Below are 20640 nucleotides of genomic sequence, written 5' to 3'. Positions count from 1 at the left end.
AATAAAAATGGAACCATGCTGCGCCCTGCGCCCGCAGTTAGGATAAGATGATCGAGAGTTTTTTTTTACATGAGCGTAATCCTTGCGGGATTATGTTGTACTACTATGTGGTTAGGAGGCCAAAGAGAGTTGTTACAGGGGCCTAGTTATGTAATGGTCATCTAGGTTGCGAGAAAATAAATTATGGTCGAGTTTAGCATCAAGTAAAACGGTGAGGTGCTATATTTGGTGTGATAAACGTTCTGAATCGCTATCGATATTATGATTTTTCGCTAGATAACTTCCCAGGCTCATTGAATTTTATAATAGGTACTACAAAACTACAAACTACCCAACTAATCCAAAAGCTCCCAACAGTGGTCAAAAATTCGAACTCGAATAATTATCTAGCTTCGTTCAGGTGTGATTTAGTATTATTTGAATGTCGCAGTTAGTGGCAAAATATTTTCATAAATGGAAGAGAAAACTCAGCCAACACCAAAATAAAACATTGGTGTTGATACTTAATTACATAATGTCAATCAACTTGAATGTACTTGGGAAGACCGACTGGTGGCCGCCAGGTGGGTCGACCCACCTTTATCGCTGGGGAGATAGCGTTGCGTTGGGACAGATCTGCGGCAGCTTCAGGCCGATAAATTAGCAGGAAGCGGCGTAGGATCGGGATAAGTGGCCTGCTCTTGTTTCGGAGGCCAAGACCCTCTTTGGGTCGCTGAACCACATTAGTTAGTTTAATGAACTTCTGGACCATAGTTTTAGTTTAGTACTGGAATGACACTGTTCCGTGTAGCTAAAATTGTGAAACTTGCCATTAAGGTGCAGTGAGTTCAGGTCCTTCTCTGAACACAGCTCGCTGAGCACTGACCGGACGGCCGTGTGTACCCGGGATCACGGAGAAACACAGACTCCCAGAAACCAGAAACCCAGACTTAAACTTTCTTCGGTTTGAGTTGGAACTTATAAGCATATATAAATATGTATACTTAGATATGTGAATTCTGATAAGATAGAGGAATTGACAGACCATAAAATGGCGCGTACACGTGCCACTGTCACTACCCATAGAACGCACCTATTACGTGGCGCGGCAAAATGAGATGGTTGCACGATACCTATAAGTATACCTTTTACACAAATAAAAGGAGTATAAGAAAAGGATATGACTGGGAACTAACCAAGTTTTTTTAAACTACGTCGGTAAGCGATCACCGGATCCTAATGGACATCTGCAACTCCAGAGGTGTTACATGCGCGTTGCCGATCCTAACACCCCGCCCCCTCGTTGATCTCTCTGGCAACTTAACACAATACTATGAGTAGGGTCTACCTACTGTTATTTGGCTGCGGTTTTCTGTAAGGTGGAGGTACTTCCCCAGTTGGGCTAAGCTAGATCTGTAATGATATTCGCCTTGCTCTACCACACTGCTGTTTTAAATTAAATTCATAAGGACCTAACCATAATTTTGTTTGAGTTTCCCAGTCTGTAAACATAAAGAAGTATTTTCAATTTTATCTTAATAGACTTAACTTTTACTATTGCAAGTTTTAAGAGAGACCTTTAGGTCGGACCGGACCGGCTCACTACACTAGTTTAAAACTGTGAGTAATGGTACTTGCCTTATCATGACATTATATCTCAGTGAAACAGAGCGGAGAGCCACAAGTTAAAATGTATGTAGGCAGTTTTCTTTGAACTTAAAGCGTAGGTACTTACTACAACGCTACAACAAAGACATGATGTTAAATTTCCTTGTCGGAAGCAATAGTGGGAGGACGTTGACCTCGTTGCGACATAATCAGGTTCGCAAAAAGGAAATTTGAGCACCTCAACGTGTTGTCCTTCAATCATGTTCTGATTATACATTACATACCTATAAACCATTATAATTTATAATATGTACCTACTCGTATATTACATTTAGCTTTGTCTTTACCTGACAATAGAATAAAAATCTTACAATGGTAATACCAAAGAATACTATCTATTTTCTTTGGTAATACGTAGGTGTGAGCGGAGTGTAAGTTGGAATAAAATACTTAGATGAAAATCCAGACTCTCCACGAGGCTACAGGAGGGAACGCGAGTACGAGAGTGTGGACGGTGCGCTCGTGTCCTCTCGTCTTTCCTTGGCTCGCCTCGCTGTCGCTCCGCTTGTTGTCGGTTTTTCGGACGCGAGGGGGTGAGGCGAGGGAATCAACTCAACAATCTTATTCGCTTACTTTGTGTTTGCTGCTGCAGAGAACATCGACACTGGACAAAATAATTTTTCCCTATTTTTCATGTAATCTATGCTAGATTTACATGGATTAATACTCATTTTGGTACGTATTTTTGGAAATAGAGTCACTTCAATCACGTCCATCTTGTAGTAGTTGTAGTAGACGTGGCGAGCAACTGAATAAATCGCGAGAGTGTGGATGGCTAGCACTCCTACGGCCTCCACTCGCCAAGACTCGCGCCGAGCGCTTCTAGGAGGCGCCTCGAGCCTCAAGAGAGTCTGGAATTGAGCCGAGAAAGCCCGAAAGGAGGTGTGTCCCCTCACTGATATTATACGATCATTGCGGGTGGTTTAACCAACCAAATAAAATGTACCTTAAACCTACCGTCAGTACAAAGGTGTATCCAGTTACTTTCTAACAGTGCATACATATGTTAGTGCAACATATGTACCAATATTTACTTAGTCTCTGTGTTGCAACCATCATAAATATCCGTACAGAATTAGATAAACCTGCGTTTGGAATTTTCTTCTGGATACCACGTTCATTATAATTCGTAATTAAAGAGTTACTGATTGTAGAAGAAAAGAAATAAGAGATGTAGTCTTAAGAAAAAAATCGAGCCCTGAGTTTGACAGACGAACTAGATGGCGCTATTCAGCGTTACGTTTTGTAGTAGCAGTACTGACAAACATCAAGTTTTGACAACCGTAACTACCGCACATACCGCAAAATGTAGTGTCGTAGAGTGACACAGCAGTCGCGAAATTCGAGGCACGTAATTTTTTACACAATAAGATTTTCTTCTACACTAAAACTATGCTAAAAATAAATAACTTATGATATAGTATTGAGCTGCCATCTATAGGAGAGTAGGAGAACATTCTGAAGTGAATGGCGCCCTCTATTGACGAATATAATTACTTCGATTTACTTTAATATGTTGGCTAAACTGGATTACATCTAAAATAAATAACTTTGAACGCACCCTTTCAAGCTGTCACAAACGTCAACCGTGATATTTTTACGTTGACTAGAGGGGCGACTCGGCTCGGTAATTCCCATTGATTCCAAGTTTCGAACTTCGATACTGTAGCTATGGAGGGTAGAAGTAAAGTCCGCTCCAGACAGTCCAGACTACGCGGCGCGAAGCCGCGAACGCGAGTGTGCAGTCGATTTCGCTGATTAGCGAACTAGACTCCACACTCGCGTTCGCAGCTTCGCGCCGCGATTCGCGCACGAGTGTGGAGGGCCCTTAAGCAAAACACTCTCTGTGTATGAAAATGTGTTCGCCAAATACCTTCATAGGTGGCGCCACAATGCCTATTATATTTGAAAAAATTTCAATTCAAACAAAAATTCCTTCAATAACGCCAATAACGGCTAAGTTCATAGCTACTCTAGCCTAGCGCCCCTCTGGAGAGATTTGCACTGTAAATAACGACTTTTGCTATTATTCTCCCATATGAGAGTTTTCTTTTTCTCCCTACCTGTCCATAACTGTAGCAGTAAATTCGTTTCTTTTTACGCCCACGTATGAGTTTCATTAAGAATATCAATGAATCGACAAATGTATCTTAATATTTTAGTTAAAAAATAATAATGTCATAATAAGTTATATAATTCAAGCAAATCTTGTCAGTAAGTAAGAACAAAAAAACTACACTCATCCTCTTCTTCTGGGCGCCAGCACCAGTGCAAGACAAAGACAGTATGACTCTCTCCGCTACGCCTGAAATGAGACAGTCCCTTGACATATTATAACATTATTATTCATCAATGTTATATTATATGCGCTGGCAGCTGGCTTAAATAATTACGTCCAGCAACGCATAAAACGCATTTTTATTTTAAACGAAACACCTTCGATAAACGTATGAATAGCTTATAGCTTCTTACGAGTTGTCAATTTTGTCATTTGTCATTACGTGGCTCTACTAGTTTAGGAAAAGAAAACAAGCTTATGGTCGGCTAATTGCAGAAATATATGTTTCTTGTCAAGAATTAATATATTATTAGCAACATGGACAGTAAATGGACTAATCTAGGGCTCATAGTAGCATTTTTTGTCACCTTACTTAGCTGTGTAACTAGTTATACTATCACAGTGGATGCCCATGCCGAAGAGTGCTTTTTCGAACATGTTGAAGCCGATACAAAAATGGGTAAGCCTAATTTATGACCTACAGTCCCTGTTTGTTTTTCTTTTAGTTTTTTTTCCCGTTATCAATGATCATTCATTGTACACTGTCAATTACTAACAGCATCTATTTTCATATAGCTTATTTCAAATAAGAACCACTATCAGTAGTTTTTTAATATTGAAAGGAGTTGTATGATAATCTAAAACATTATTAATGACTAAAATTGTTTGTAGGTTTAACCTTTGAAATAGCAGAGGGTGGGTTCCTCGACATAGATGTGACAATCACTGGCCCCGACGGGACAGTGATATACCACGGCGAGCGAGAGTCTTCGGGCATGTACACATTCTCTGCTCATGTGTCAGGCCGCTACACTTACTGCTTCAGCAATAAGATGTCTACTATGACACCAAAGGTGATTACACATAATAGAGCTATTGTTAGGACACGGGATTAATTATTTAAACAGAGTATTAATAAGCAAATGTTTCAAGTTTAATAAAACTGTAAGAGTAATAAATAACAATTAAATACATGATATTACATTAAATCAGTTGTAATATTGTAAAGTTATTAGGTATTTATTGATCAATAACCATTTTAACAGGCAAAAATAAATATTGGACACAATTCTTACACAAATTGACTAAGCCCCACAAACACTCAAGAAGGCTTGTGTTGTGGTTACTCCGACAATGATAATTATATTATAATATGTAAATACTTACTCACAGAAAACACCCATGACTCAGGAACAAATATCTGGGCTCATCACACAAATAAATGTCCTTACTGGGTGTCGAACCCAGGACCATCGGCTTCATAGGCAGAGTCACAACCCACTAGCCCAGACCGGTTGTCACTAAAAAAATATCAATTTTATGGTCAATTCAACAATAAAATATATCCCAAAAATAAAAATAAACAATCAGAACTCAATATCAATATCTTCTTACTAAGGTTTCCTAGAGAGAGACAGAATCAGGAACAAGTACATTAGATCTAAAACACGTGTAGAAGATGTAACCATTAAAGTTAAAACACTCAAATGGAGATGGACAGGACATACGATCAGGGGCAAAGAAAAATGGAGCAAGAGAATTATATGGTGGTTCCTGAAAGATAGAAAAAGAAAACAAGGACCACCAAAAATGAGATGGGAAGACGAAATTGTAAAATTCGCAGGGAGAAATTGGACCAGACTGGCGAGAGACAGGGAAAAATGGAAAGGGATGGAAGAGGCCTTTGCCAAACGGCACACAGACCAAACCGAAACCGATGTTGTCTGAAACATTAATATTGTGTTAAATTATATACTTGGATAAGTTGTGTACAATAATATTTAAACTCTCAAATTGTAAAAAAAAAATGTCTGAATAAAAGGCTTATATTATTATTAAGGTTTCCTTTGCAAAGTAATAAATATGATGTTATAAAACAAATTAAATTTTCTTCATTGTAGGTTGTAATGTTCAACCTGGAAATCGGAGATTCCCCCCACAAGGCGGAGGGAGACAAGGATGAGGCGGTGGACCACAACAAGCTGGAAGACATGATCAAGGAGCTGGCCACTACTCTCAAGACCGTCAAACATGAGCAGGAGTACATGCAGGTAATTCTCTCCTTCAGCTCTATCAACCTTCTAAAGTCGAGTATGTGCAAGCAAGAGTTAAAGGAGACGAAAGAGCTTGTAGACATCTTCTCCAATTATTAGGGGACATCTTACACAAATCAACCTAGCCCCAAACTAAGCAAAGCTTGTACTATGGGTTCTAGGCGACGATATACATACTTATATAGAACATAAATTTGCAGGTCCGCGACCGCATCCACCGGTCTATCAACGAGAGCACGAACTCGCGCGTGGTGCTGTGGTCCGTGTTCGAGGCATCCGTGCTGCTCGTCATGACCGTGGGCCAGGTGTACTACCTCAAGCGGTTCTTTGAGGTGCAGCGCGTCGTCTAACGCACTATACACTGCCGGGTTTTGAGTAATTTAGTTTAATTTAAGGCTTGCAATACAGGGTTCGCAATAAGGTGAATGCGCCAGACATACGGTCGCGCTTGTAAACCATTTGTCATTTTCACCTTCCTTCCTGCCGGTCCTCCAGTCCTACTGTGCATTGGCCCAAAAGTCACTAGTAATTAGAGAATCAATAACGGGTGTGCCACAGAAACCCTGCATTGCATCTACAATCTATCTTACTCAAAATCAGGGGGGTATTGTATTTAAAATCAATTCGTCATTAGGCGAAATGTGTTTTTAGTTCAATCAGCAGTGTTAGGCATATTTTAATCAATGCAATGTTTATATAATGATTTAAAATATTTGTTGTTAGAACTAAGAACATATCCCGCCTATATGACTTTAACTCGCTCCCAGTATGTGACAATATCATGACTGCTTTTATATAATCAAGTGAGCTAATCAATGACACACTACAATGAACCTTATTTATTAGTGTTTGTGACCTGTTTTTGTACTTACTGCAGAATAGGGCTCGCCATTGTTTTGGGTTTGTTTGTACGAATTCGAACCATTTGTACAAACAAACGCATTCAGAATGTTCAATACGAGTCGTTAAATGAATATAACCGATTATTGTAATATAATGAACCCCAAAGATTTACTTATACCATGCCACGCACGCACATATCTGTACAATTGTAGTGCTTACTTCGTTTTTATCCCCTTAAACTATTACCAGTCAGTTTATGATGACCATAGTACAAAAGAACTGGGTGGTCACTGTCAACGCTCTTGGCCAATATTTGGCAATCATTCGCCCATTTTCGCAAACATGGCTCTGTTTCTCTTTTCTTTTTATACTAAGGAAAGAGATGCAGTACGGATATTTGCAATATTTCTATAGGTACTCTAGTTTAGGTGGGATAATCGAAATAAGATGTAATAGTTCTCGCGCAAATGTTCTGTTTATAATAGTAATCATCACAAGGGAGCGAGGCGTGGACGCGTTCTGATCTGAGGTGTGATTGCGTGAGTTATTGAGTTATGAGTTTTGATGAAATAAATTAATAATGTTTGTACATTTGTGCGTTTTATTATTTTTCAGTTTGTCTACAATTCTTAAAGAATTGGGTCTTTTTGAAAGTATAGAAAAAACAATAGTCTTTTATTAAACAAAATATTTTAATATATTTGGAACAAATATAAGTTTATAACAATGCTTCAAATATATTTTTACATGTAATTAAACGTGATTGGTTACTTATCTAAATCTAACGCACCGTAAGTACATATACACAACACAGGACGATACGATACTAATTTAGGACTATTCCTAAATTAGTATATGTTATGATACAGTACAGATACAGATGTAGTGCATAATGAAAAATAATGATAATGGTTTTCTATCGTATTTTCTCGGAAACATTCGTATTTGTCATGCTACTTCAGTCCACCTCAGTACTTTTTATACCGAGACTGACTGAAATAGCAAGACACGTTCGTATGTTGGTGAAAGAACGATGGAAAATAAATATGCACTACATCTGTATATATTTTTGATTAGCTAACTATAAATAATTTACGGGTTCTAAGCCGATATTTTTACCTTTCTAACAGCCAGTCCAGATCCAAAAAATAAAGTATTTAAGTATTTTTGTTTTAACAAGATATGTCATAACATCTCTTTCACAGCATGTTCGTTCTTACTACATTCTAAAATGAATACTATAAAAGTTTTAGAAGCAACTGTTTTATGATTTTATAATTATTTACCTTAAAATACACGTCACATGCTCATTGAAGACCATTAACCTAGAATAAGGCTTACGCTCCTAACTTCTACCTAATTGGTTGAAAACACGCTCAAGCATGTCACTAGATCCACCATTTATCCACTAAGAAAGGTCACTTTCTTGTGAAATATATTCAGCTCATAAGAATTAAAATTTCGCGCCTCTTTAGTGGTGGAAATCGTTTAGTCAGATCTTATTTTCGTTTTTTTAGCGTTAGAAAAAGGGTAGTTAAACAATTGTGACGTGTCTGAATTGAAAAATAAGTCACAGCAGTTTATGTAAAAAAATTATAGTCGATCATTTACATTCTTTTGGTTACTTAAGTAATAGTTATTATTATTTTAAAAGCGTCTTTTCCTAATGCTAAAAAACAAAATTTAGCCAGTTGCATCAAACCGCCTGTCACCGCTAAAACGTTTGTTAAATTTTTATTGAATGGGAAGTTTCATAGTTTACTGCTGAGTGACGTCGATCAGTCTGGTAAATGTGGTTGGTGCAACCGGGTCATAGTTCTGCCTGTTCAATTTGTTAGTGTATTATTGAATGGCAGAATAGGTTGGTGTCGGTATCTAAAGCAGGCAGAGGCGGGCGATGACGAGCGCGGACAGCGCGGTGCCGGCGGGCAGCTGCGTGGCGGCGTGCGAGGCGCCCGGCAGCTCCAGCAGCACGCCCGCGCCGCACAAGCTTAGCAGTCTGCTGCTGCACTGTTGGGGAAAATAACAGCGCTTTAGGGTTCCGCACCTAAAGGGTAAAAACGGGACCCTATTACCAAGACTCCACTGTCCGTCTGTCTGTCACTCCGTCTGTCACCAGGCTCTCATGACCCGTGATAGCTAGTAGTTGAAATTTGCACAGATGATGTATTTCTGTTGCCACTATAACGACAAATACTAAAAACAGAATAAAATAAACATTTAAGTGCGGCTCCCATACAACTAACGTGATTTTTTACCGTTTTTTGCGTAACGGTACGGAACCCTTCGTGCGCGAGTCCGACGGCCCGTTTTTGTAACAATACATCTATCTACCTATGCTAATTGCCACTACGTAGGGTACAGCAGTAATGGCGAGCGTCCAGCGAAGCGTTCGGGTGTGCAGCGGGGCTTTTAGCTGCCAAGGGATTTTAGCATCGGTCACGCTTTACAGACGCCACCCGCCATTCAATACAAGTATACGTATGATTTATAAAGAAACAAGTTAACCTCAAACAGCTCGTTTTCGCCTTGACGGTTCAAGTGCCGCAGCTTTTGACAAGGTAATTTACGAGACACAAATACATGTCGTGCCGTGCCGGGTACCTCATTCTAGGTGCTTATTTTTGCATTGAACGGATAATTTGGACTCAGATTATTATTTTGTTCTGACTACAGATTTATTACATACCTGGCTGCCGAGCAGCGTGGCGGTGGATGAATCATTCCCGGTGGGGTAGGCGAGAGTGGCCGAGTCGGGGTTACTACACACCTGGGGTACAACACACTACCGGTACATACCTGGCTGCCGAGCAGCGTGGCGGTGGATGAATCATTCCCGGTGGGGTAGGCGAGAGTGGCCGAGTCGGGGTTACTACACACCTGGGGTACAACACACTACCGGTACATACCTGGCTGCCGAGCAGCGTGGCGGTGGATGAATCATTCCCGGTGGGGTAGGCGAGAGTGGCCGAGTCGGGGTTACTACACACCTGGGGTACAACACACTACCGGTACATACCTGGCTGCCGAGCAGCGTGGCGGTGGATGAATCATTCCCGGTGGGGTAGGCGAGAGTGGCCGAGTCGGGGTTACTACACACCTGGGGTACAACACACTACCGGTACATACCTGGCTGCCGAGCAGCGTGGCGGTGGATGAATCATTCCCGGTGGGGTAGGCGAGAGTGGCCGAGTCGGGGTTACTACACACCTGGGGTACAACACACTACCGGTACATACCTGGCTGCCGAGCAGCGTGGCGGTGGATGAATCATTCCCGGTGGGGTAGGCGAGAGTGGCCGAGTCGGGGTTACTACACACCTGGGGTACAACACACTACCGGTACATACCTGGCTGCCGAGCAGCGTGGCGGTGGGTAAATCATTGTCGGCGAAGTAGGAGAGCGTGGCGCGGGCGTACTCGGGCCGTGGGTCGAGCTTGGCGGCGTGCGACAATCGCACGCGCAGTCGCGGCCACTCGGGGTTGCGGCCGCTGCACACCTGGGACGAAATACACGAAAAATATGACCTCATTCCGATCGTGAAAGTGATCGTTGTGTATCGATGATTTAGAATTTAATTTTTGACTATGATGTCATGTAACCAATCGCTCGAATTCGATCCCGACCCCGACCCACTCGAAGCTATATTATTTGGCTTCACTCTTCTTAGTGTGAGAGAAGCATTACTTTAAAAAAAACAAAGTCGAATTAAAGGATATATGTATGTAGTGCGAAAACCTAAGTTCAAAAGTCCTCTATGTCCAGTTTAGGTATTCATTTGGTTATTGTAGGTCGGCTTTCTGATTGTGTGGTGCTTGTTTTTCATTTTTATCCAACTGCCTTATGAAGCCAAGGTTATGAAGTTATCATTAAGGCAAACCGACTTTTTAGAAAAATCGTAATAAAATTCAAAAGATTTGCTTGATGAATTACCTTGAGAGCTCGAATCACGAACAGCAGGCAACACACATACGCTGACACTGGGTTACCTGCCAATGTAAAAACATAAGTAGGTAGGTACACACACCTAGGAGGATATAACCAAACGGAGTAGCCATTAACAGGCGTTCCCCTCTGTCGAAAATAGTCGGCCAATGGTCATACACAATGTATGGACTGATGTTTAATCTGACATGGCTATTTTTACGTTACATATACATTTGACGTTCCCCTCCCCCGCAAAAATCGGCAGATTTTTTTGTACAGAAAATTACAGACGTGGCGTCTCCTTTCGGTTATATCCTCCTAGACAGACACAGACAAACATTTTTGTGCATTCTTTAATTATTAGATTAATGTACTTGTAGCTGCAGAGAAAAGGTACCACCCCTGCGCATACAAATTTCTATGCAGGGGTGGTACATCTACTCTGCAGCTGACGGTACTTTAATTAGATTTACTTTTCTCTTTTAAATATGTTACCTAGGTTTTAATAAACCTTATCTATGGTTAGTATGTTACCGGTTACCGAAGAAACTAGGTACCTTCTGTTTAAACCTAATCCGGCTGCCACGTGTCAGGCCAGCTGTGGCGGATTTGTCCTAAGGCCAAGTAGGCCCGGGCCTAGGGCGGCAAGACGTTAGTTAGGAGCGGCAGCAAGCAAGATGAGTGCTGATAAAGGGGCGGCTAGTAGTAACTAACTAACGCGGCCAAGACTGCAAATCCGCCACTGCAGGCCAGGCATAGCCTAGTGTGGGGGTTAACGGTTTAAACCGATTAACTCCGGTATCTTCCTAATATACTATCCGCAAACCAAACTGACGACCGAGATCATATTACCATCTCTTTCACTCCTGCTACGCTACGACACGACTATTCAAGTGTGAATGAGAAGTTTACGACCCCGGTGGTGAGATTAGACTACGACAGAAATTCCGACATAAATGTCAGACATTAATTTCTGTACTGTTCACACTAAGTAGTACGGAATTTTTGTGTCCGAGTCTGAGTAGTGTCTATTTGTATGTGTAAACAAATTGTGTCTGCATACGTAACTTACTTTCTAATATGCGAGTACGAGCGAGATGTATAGAAAGTAATACATAGTATAGTTAGTCCATTGTATAGTTTAAGTTACCGGGCAGCGCGAAGATGTACTTGGTGCGTCCGTTGAACTGACAGGTAGCGAAGGTGCTCGGCTTGCCCGGCTTCATGCGCACGCGCCCGAAATGCAGCGTCGCACCGAAGTCCTAAAACACATTAATTAACAACCTATCACGACAAGATCTTAATTCTTGAGTCGGAATGAACCTACCGGTTTCGGCCTGCGCTGTCACTCGTCATTTATAAAGTATTATAAAATACCTTCTAATTCACGAATTAATACAGTCACGAAATCGTGTTCTTTGATTGAATTTAATTGTGTGGGTTTATTAACCATTGTATTTCGTGAAAACTTGATAGATATATTAAACCCAAGAGTGTTACAGTTACAAGGCAACTTTTCATCTAGTTTAGTAAACTGAAGAACCATTTGTGCCATTTTCAACCAAAAGGGTACTTATTGTCGGTTGTCAATAAGGCGCTATTTCCATATAGCTTCAATTCGAAATCAACTTTATCGACAAACGACAATGTGGGACCTTTTGGTTTAAAACGTCACATTTATAATTATAAGTCACTATATGTCCCCACCAGGATTATACAGGAGCGTATGAAGAGGCTACACGCACAATGACATGTCGTATAGGGAACATCCATTTTTTACGTCTCAGATTAAAACTTACTTATTAACCGGTTTGCGGTTTTCACTGCAATAGTAAATATAACCTCAAAACGAAACCACTTGGAATCCTAAAATATACCTTGAAGCACCGGCTTCATCAGGTCCCGTCCATAGAAACACCACCGGAGCTCACGACCAGCGCGCTCTATGGTGTAACGTGGAAGTTATCCTGATACCTTGAGAAGGAGTGGCTTCAGCAGGTCCCGCTCGCCCATGGAAACGACATCGGAACTCACGACCAGCGCGCTCTATGGTGTAACGTGGAAGTTATCCTGATACCTTGAGAAGGAGTGGATTCAGCAGGTCCCGCTCGCCCATGGAAACGACATCGGAACTCACGACCAGCGCGCTCTATGGTGTAACGTGGAAGTTATCCTGATACCTTGAGAAGGAGTGGCTTCAGCAGGTCCCGCTCGCCCATGGAAACGACATCGGAACTCACGACCAGCGCGCTCTATGGTGTAACGTGGAAGTTATCCTGATACCTTGAGAAGGAGTGGCTTCAGCAGGTCCCGCTCGCCCATGGAAACGACATCGGAACTCACGACCAGCGCGCTCTATGGTGTAACGTGGAAGTTATCCTGATACCTTGAGAAGGAGTGGATTCAGCAGGTCCCGCTCGCCCATGGAAACGACATCGGAACTCACGACCAGCGCGCTCTATGGTGTAACGTGGAAGTTATCCTGATACCTTGAGAAGGAGTGGCTTCAGCAGGTCCCGCTCGCCCATGGAAACGACATCGGAACTCACGACCAGCGCGCTCTATGGTGTAACGTGGAAGTTATCCTGATACCTTGAGAAGGAGTGGCTTCAGCAGGTCCCGCTCGCCCATGGAAACGACATCGGAACTCACGACCAGCGCGCTCTATGGTGTAACGTGGAAGTTATCCTGATACCTTGAGAAGGATTGGCTTCAGCAGGTCCCGCTCGCCCATGGAAACGACGTCGGAACTCACGACCAGCGCGCTCTATGTGGTGTAACCGTGGAGTACCCTCATACATTTAGGAGCACCGGCTTCAGCAGATCCCGCTCGCCCATGGAAACGCCGCCCGAGCAAACGAGCAAGTCCGCGCGAGCCATGGCGTTCGCTAGTGCGCTCGCCAGCTGCGCTGGCTCGTCCTTCGCGATGCCGCAGTCGATGGTGTCGTAACCGTGTTCTCTGCGAACAGAGAATGTAGTTATAAAGGAGCGAACCATACAAAAATAAAAGATTTGATTTGACAATGTGACACTTTCACTTGAAATAACACTTTCACATATAATACAATATAAGTCTAGACAAATTAATTCGTTTTTAGAATTATCAAAACGGTCACAAAGTATGAAATTTATGTATGCTACATTAAGACATCATAATATATAACTGCATTTTTTTTACTCAATAATCAAAATTGTAGAAAGTGCAAAAAAGTATCAACTACTTTACCATCCTAGCACGTTGTTTGCGTGACAACTGACATATAGTGCATCTCGCCAGTTCTTTGTCCGTTACTTAGCTGCGAAAGCGGTTAGATTTTTATCGTCAGTACACAGTGTGGAAAGAATCAATGGGCCCTGGAGGGAAAGAGTCGCTCATTTTGCTCAAAGGAAACATTCTTTTATTTTTAAAAAGAAACAAAATGTATTCAAAGATTTTTTAAGAGCTTTTCACCCGGGAATCGAACCAACTAAAAATTTTAAAAAATAAACACTCGCTATTTTATTCTACTATTCGATACAGTTAATGATAACACTTCTTCAAGAAACATTAGGCCTTACACTCGTCTCTCGCACAAAATATCCATAAAATAGAATATTTAGTATTCAACAAATTTTGAGACAAGCAAAATAAAAAAAATGAAAAATCTTTGAATGCAGTTTTGTTTATTTTCAAAAATAAAAGAATTAATGTTTTCTTTAAGCAAAATGAGCTAACTTAAGGTTTTGAGGTACTTTTCCTCCAGGGCCCATTCATTCTTTCCACACTGTACCTATATATGTCATTTATTACCATACCTGAGTAGAACCCTAAGCATAGTTCTGTTGGAATCCCTGATGTGCGCTGGTTTCAGTTTCGCATCCGAGGGTTCCTGCAGTTCATTGCCCGTCGACAGGAGCGCCACCTACAGTCACATTAGCTTATAATCTTTGTCTTACTTCCATATAAATAAATAAATTCATTTATTTACGACCGACTTGGATCAATTTGTGTTAGTGACAGTTATTATCTTAAGGCTAATGTGAGTAATATATAAATAAGTATTTATTGCCTAGCTAAACAGCTCAGCAATGCCAAGGTCGGTTGTTCAATTGATGGCGTAAGCTTCAATAACATCAGTTATGCTGATGACATGGTGTTGCTGAGTCCATCGATTAGTGCACTTAGAAAGCTGCTCGGGATATGTGAGAGGTACGCAGTTGCACATGGGCTCAAGTATAATATAACCAAGAGCGAGCTCCTTGTTTTTAAGCCGCGTGGTGGTACTGTTGGGACAGTACCCCCCGTCTACTTGTACGGCAGTGAACTCAAACAAGTGTCAGAGTTCAAATACTTGGGCCATTGGGTGACTGCGGACCTCTCAGATGGCACAGACGTGGAAAGGGAGAGACGCTCCATGGCTGTGCGTTGTAATATGCTTGCCCGCAGGTTTGCACGGTGTACAAAAGAAGTCAAAATAACATTGTTTAAGGCCTACTGCCAGAGCTTCTACACGTGCAGCCTGTGGGTAAGATATACGCAGAGTACTCTCAACACCCTGAGAGTACAATATAATAATGGGTTTAGGGTACTGTTGGGTCTGCCGCGCTTCTGCAGTGCATCAGGTATGTTTGCGGAGGCTCGAACTGATGGATTCCAGGCCATAATGCGTAAGCGTACTGCCTCACTGATGCGGAGGTTGCGCGATAGCTCCAACAGTCTGTTGCATGTGCTGGCCGAGAGGCTAGACTGCCCGTTCCAACACCACTGGATGCTGTTGCATGTACAGCAGTAGTGTTTGGAATGTGGCAGTCTTCATTGTGTAAAGTTAGATGTGATATACATTTTTTATTTGTAATTTAATGTGTTTACTAACATTAGCATATTAAGATTAATTTAATTGTATTACTAACAAATTATATAAGCATTTGCCTGAAATAAATAAATTGAATTGAATTAAACACTGGTTTTTGACAAAAACTTCTTATTTATTTATTTATTAGAAACAAAACACTCTTGTTTCTAATAAATAAATAAATAATAAGATTTTCTCAAAAACCAGTTAAAAGAAAATTGCCAGATCTTCCTACTTACTTATTCCTGCGCACATTATTTAAGTTGACAATGTTTAAGTTGCACATGTATCATGCAGCAGTTATTTATATTCAGACTATCAACCCCGTCCGCAATCATGGTCAGGATGCTGTTGGTGCTGGCCCGTACTCTGCGCACCAGAGATATGGCTCGTTTGCGCATCGTGGTGTAGAAGCAGTCTACCCGCGCTTCCGCGAACATCCCTGACGCGCTACAAAATCTGGGAAACCCCATCAGCACCCTGTATGCGTTGCTATATTGAACGTTGTACCGATAAACGTATAGTCCGCCCACAGGCTGCTTGTGTAGAAACTAGTACAGAAGGCTCTGAATAAATTGACTTTGACTTCTTTAGAGCAGTGAGCAAACCTGCTGGCTATCATATTCGCTCTAAAGGACAACGCTCTGCGCTCACGCTCAATATCGACATCATTTTAAGGTCAGCGTTTACCAAATGTCCTAAATATTTAAATTGGTCAACGATGTTAGCGGTTGACCAATTTAACTGGTGGAAACATATTATGGTATACACGGTGGCCAAAAAATAAGTGCATTCGCGTTGCCAGGGAGGTTAGCCCTTGGCAGGTGGGATTATACTGAGCAACTTTTACTATGGCACCAACCCCGAAATCACGAAAAAAATTTAGCTTGGTCCATTTTCTATGTGAAGGTAAATATTTTTTTTCGCGATTTCGTGATTGGTCCCATAGTAAAAGTTGTTCAGTATAATCCCAAAACCACCCTGGCAACGGGAATGCACTTATTTTTTGGCCACCCTGTATATGATTCTTCGATTGCTCCATATTGACAGGGTTACTAATATGGCCCAAAAATATATTGAAGTATATTTTTTACTGTCCATATTGTAGATAATTTTAACGTTTACGTTTGTGCATCAAAGCCAAAGTAGAATATTTTGAAGACACGAATTCGTTTTGAAATGATTGTAGTTTGAATGACATTGTGTAAAAGATTCCTAAAAATGTTTTGATTGTTTTGTCAACGTAGTTGATCTTACCTTCGGGTGTCCTTTGACAGTAATGTTCAGGTGACCGGCTCCCGCCAGGACGCCAATGTGCCCCGCGTCCAGAACTGATCCTGGTGAAAATGATCGACGATAGGTCAATGTTATGGTTAGTGAGCACCGCATGTGTGTGCGTGGACGCGTATGTGCGCGTTGTAATATATGAATCCTCATAAGATACATCACAACACACCGGCGCGCCACATTTACTTTTGCAATTTGTAAGTTTCTGGGGTACAATCGATATCAGGTTTATTAGAAACATTTGAATCTCACGTAGATTCGATTGCCATATTTCAAAAAAATCATGCATAAAGCTAATTCTTCCAAGCCTTGTTGATATTTATAATCAAATTATGACCATTCATCACTTAGTTGTCAAATAGGACATTTAAGTCACCGTCTAATTTGGCCAAGATAAAAAGTGTAAATACTTCACTTAGTTGAGTCTAGTGAGAGTAAAGAGTTTATCGTTATTTGACCTGTCCGCTGTCTAGGGCATACTCCCAGTACTGCGAACATCGAAAATTTAAATTTCGCAATCTGCCTGTCTGTCGTTCTTGCATATTGGAAAAATGAAATGAAATGAAATATGTTGGAGCGAAAGAGAGACAGATAACGAAATTTAATTTTTCGGTCTAGGGACTGTTTTGAGTAGGTATAGGCCAGGACCAGGAGCGCGCGCACTACCGCTATATATCTGATACAGTGGGAAATAACAAATGACTCCAAGCAGAACCGTGAGGTTAAAGTGTAGACCTTGAGTTTTTCAAAAAAAGGAGTTACGCGTTTCTAAAGAGTCTGTAAGGAGCATGGGATTCATCGAAGATCTTCTACGGTAACGGCTTACCATCGGGCGCGCAGCATGCTTGCCATCGGACTTGATTAAAAGTCCTCTGGGGTATTCTAGTTTATGTATCCGTACCTTTCTTGACCAGTTCACCTCCCATGGGTATGTCGAAGCCGATTGGCCGCACGTCTTGGCCCGCTGTCGGCGCCGCCATGATTTCCACTTCCAACTCCGTATCACCGTCTTCTGATGCTGATATTAATTGAGTGTCTTCCACCTGTACGAAAAAATCTAATAATTATGCGGATCCGGATACCACAAGATGGATGTGAAAATGCAAAGTTTTTCACGTTTTAGAGAGCGTTAGGATTTGTTTGCAAAACCATATTCCTTTAATCAATACTTAGGTACTTATTAAGTTCAAATGTTAATTAATTAATTACGTTTTTATAACGTAACATTGGTTATATTGATTTGAGTAATTAATTAACTACACACAGAGCCATATTTGCCTAATCACGCCCTGAGAAGATAGCTTTTCCAATTTTAATTGAGTCCGACGGACTACGGGTGCCGTCTTATCTAGGGGAATCTTAATAGACGGCGTTGCCGGCTGGGTCTAAACTTGCCAGTCAAAAAAGACCAAGGTGAAGCTAGAAGACGTATCTAAGCAAACTGATTACACGACTTACGAATTGTCAAACGGATATTTTATATACATACTATTTCTGCCGCTGACTGCATCTAGCCGGCACCGTCCGCGCCAGCGGCGTTGTGCGCGGTGGTGCATAGGCGGCAAGGGCGACGTGGGTGCCTTTGTGGTTTAGACTTGAGATGAGAGAAACCCCACACTAGCGTCTTTAAAGCGACGGCGTCTAGTTAGCGCTATGGAAAATAGTATCGCTGTGCAGTCGCCCCAACGTTGAGTTGAACAGCACTGCTGCAGTCATAGAGTTGACTAGACGCTGACACTCGGGAGGGTATCTTAAAGTAACCCAAGTCTGCGCGGTTCTGACCTGCACGACAGCATCCGCTCCAGCGCAACGCCGCGCCGGTATTTAAGCGCGCGCATTGTCTAGGAGCCGGCGCCGTCGGCGCCCCGCCTCGACCCGAGTGCGTGGTTCCTACCTGCACATCACCATGCGCTCCGCCGGACAACGCCGCCCCAGTATCGGCGCGCGCGAACTGTCCGGGGGCTAACAGCGCCGTCGGCGCTTCGCTCGCTGTCAGCGTCGCGCGCACCTTGCGAACGTCACCTGGGTGTACGCAGTTCCTGTTCCTACCTGTACGACAGCATCCGCTCCGGCGGGCAACGCCGCGCCGGTGTTGACGCGCGCGCACTGTCCGGGGGCTAACGGCACCGTTGGCGCGTCGCCTGCCGTCAGCGCCGCGCGCACCGTGCGAACGCCGGCCCCGTCACAACTCAGAACTGCGTAACCTGAATCAACACTCGTTGAATGAAGTTCGCGTAGAAAGAAAGGTAGGCTATAAATGAAATGAAATGCGTTTATTTGCTTATATTATATGCCTATATGTATGTCTTGAATTAAAACTTGACAAACATGCTAGAAAGTCAAATAAAATAATTATTGTATGAAAGATGTTTAACTGTAAAATTAGTTAGCTGACTTTTAAATAATAATTACCATCTTTAACTGATGCAGGGAATGGTGGCATAGGTTCCTTAGTACACAAAGACTCAGCCACCACTCTGCCCAGAGCCTGCTCAATTGGAACTATCTCCAAAGAATGATCCCACCCCCGCATAACATTGTCCACAATTTGAAAAGCCTCCTTCATTTCTAACATTGGGAATGGGGATTCCCGGGCTCTGAATGCTACTTTACCCAACTCCACATTACTAGTTCTATGCCCACCAGGACAGGAATTGAACTGCATGGAGTCATGGATAGTTCTTACTTCCTGTAACTCATCATTGATCAAAGCTAAAGCATGGCTTAAAACAGGTTTTACAACTGCAAAACATTCAGTAACCGCCTTTTTGCTGCCTGGAAAATTAATGATTAAAGTCCTGTCTCTTATACCAGCTACTGCTCTTGACAGCATTGCCATTGGAGTCTTCTCTAGACTCGCCTGAGTTATAGCAGCTGTAATAGCCGGTGCGTCTCTATGGATCACGGCCTTAGCAGCCTCAGGGGTCATGTCTCTAGAGCCAAACCCCGTCCCACCTGTTGTTAAAACTAGGTTTACGTGGGCTTCATCACAGAAGTACTTAAGCTCTTTTTCAATGATCTCCCTTTCATCCGGGATGATGATTTTGTGCAGGTTGGCCTTGGGAAATAAATCCTTTGCAAAACCAGCTAGTGCAGGCCCGGATGTGTCCTTGGAGTTGTCTTTGAAGCAGGTGTCACTGATGGTCAACACTGCCACAGCTTTCACCATTTTTAAACTAAAAATATAAATTAAAAGCTTTATTTTAAAACTTTATAAATAACTTTTTTTTATTCAATTATGTTATTTATTTAACACAAAAATACGCTTAATTTTAAAGCATCAATATTACCAAGTTAGACCTTTTTGAATTATATCTGAAATTAATTATGAGTTTATTACACAATAAAAAAATACGTTATAAAAACGTCTGTTACGTACGATGTCGTAGGCAGATTAAAGGCATAGGCTACAAAAGCCAATGTATTGTTATCAACATCATTAACATGCAATACAAACAAGATATCATGGAATAATGAAAGTCCGTACTCACGTTACACGCCGGTGCACACTGTAATGATAACAAGACACAACCTATTCGTAATACTTAATACGTATTAATCGTTTCAGAATGGGTTTGCGATAGATAGATTATTACTGTTACATCAGAATGATAAAACAACAATGTGTAAATATAGATAAGCAAGGATTTTTCTGAACAAAATCAAACGCTGCCGCGTAACCTTGAACAGTCAACAATGTGACATGTGACGAGCTGACGAATGTCAACTGTCACTTAACTTATGTCATCTTTGATAACAATGGAAAGCTGTT

The 20640-nt window shown here is 41.8% G+C and overlaps 2 protein-coding genes across 3 annotated transcripts; one reads left to right on the top strand and one right to left on the bottom strand.

Moving 5' to 3' along the window:
• The first annotated feature begins 4135 nt into the window (after positions 1-4135).
• On the top strand, positions 4136-7413 carry LOC134750275 (transmembrane emp24 domain-containing protein 2). Its single transcript, XM_063685436.1, has 4 exons — positions 4136-4385; positions 4598-4779; positions 5827-5976; positions 6180-7413. Exons 1-4 carry the CDS (start codon positions 4244-4246, stop codon positions 6327-6329), a joined length of 624 nt encoding a protein of 207 aa, XP_063541506.1. The 5' UTR covers positions 4136-4243; the 3' UTR covers positions 6330-7413.
• Positions 7414-7584: 171 nt separating this feature from the next.
• LOC134750273 (gephyrin) lies at positions 7585-20564 on the bottom strand. 2 transcript variants are annotated; one of them, XM_063685432.1, is made up of 11 exons: positions 20360-20564; positions 19281-20044; positions 18918-19072; positions 17770-17911; positions 16839-16918; positions 14545-14651; positions 13549-13708; positions 11900-12011; positions 10756-10811; positions 10172-10321; positions 7585-8832 (listed from the first exon to the last, which is right to left on the bottom strand). In XM_063685432.1, the coding sequence occupies exons 2-11, from the start codon at positions 20035-20037 to the stop codon at positions 8698-8700; spliced, it is 1854 nt and encodes a 617-aa protein (XP_063541502.1). In that variant the 5' UTR covers positions 20038-20044; positions 20360-20564; the 3' UTR covers positions 7585-8697. The 2 variants fall into 2 exon arrangements, with proteins under 2 accessions (XP_063541502.1, XP_063541501.1); XM_063685431.1 differs by lacking the exon at positions 20360-20564 and adding an exon at positions 20159-20336.
• Positions 20565-20640: the final 76 nt, after the last annotated feature.

This window comes from Cydia strobilella, chromosome 19 (assembly GCF_947568885.1).
Source record: "Cydia strobilella chromosome 19, ilCydStro3.1, whole genome shotgun sequence".
NCBI lineage: Eukaryota > Metazoa > Arthropoda > Insecta > Lepidoptera > Tortricidae > Cydia > Cydia strobilella.
The sequence above is the reverse complement of the archived record's forward strand: the minus strand, read 5'-3'. Positions and strand labels throughout refer to the sequence as shown.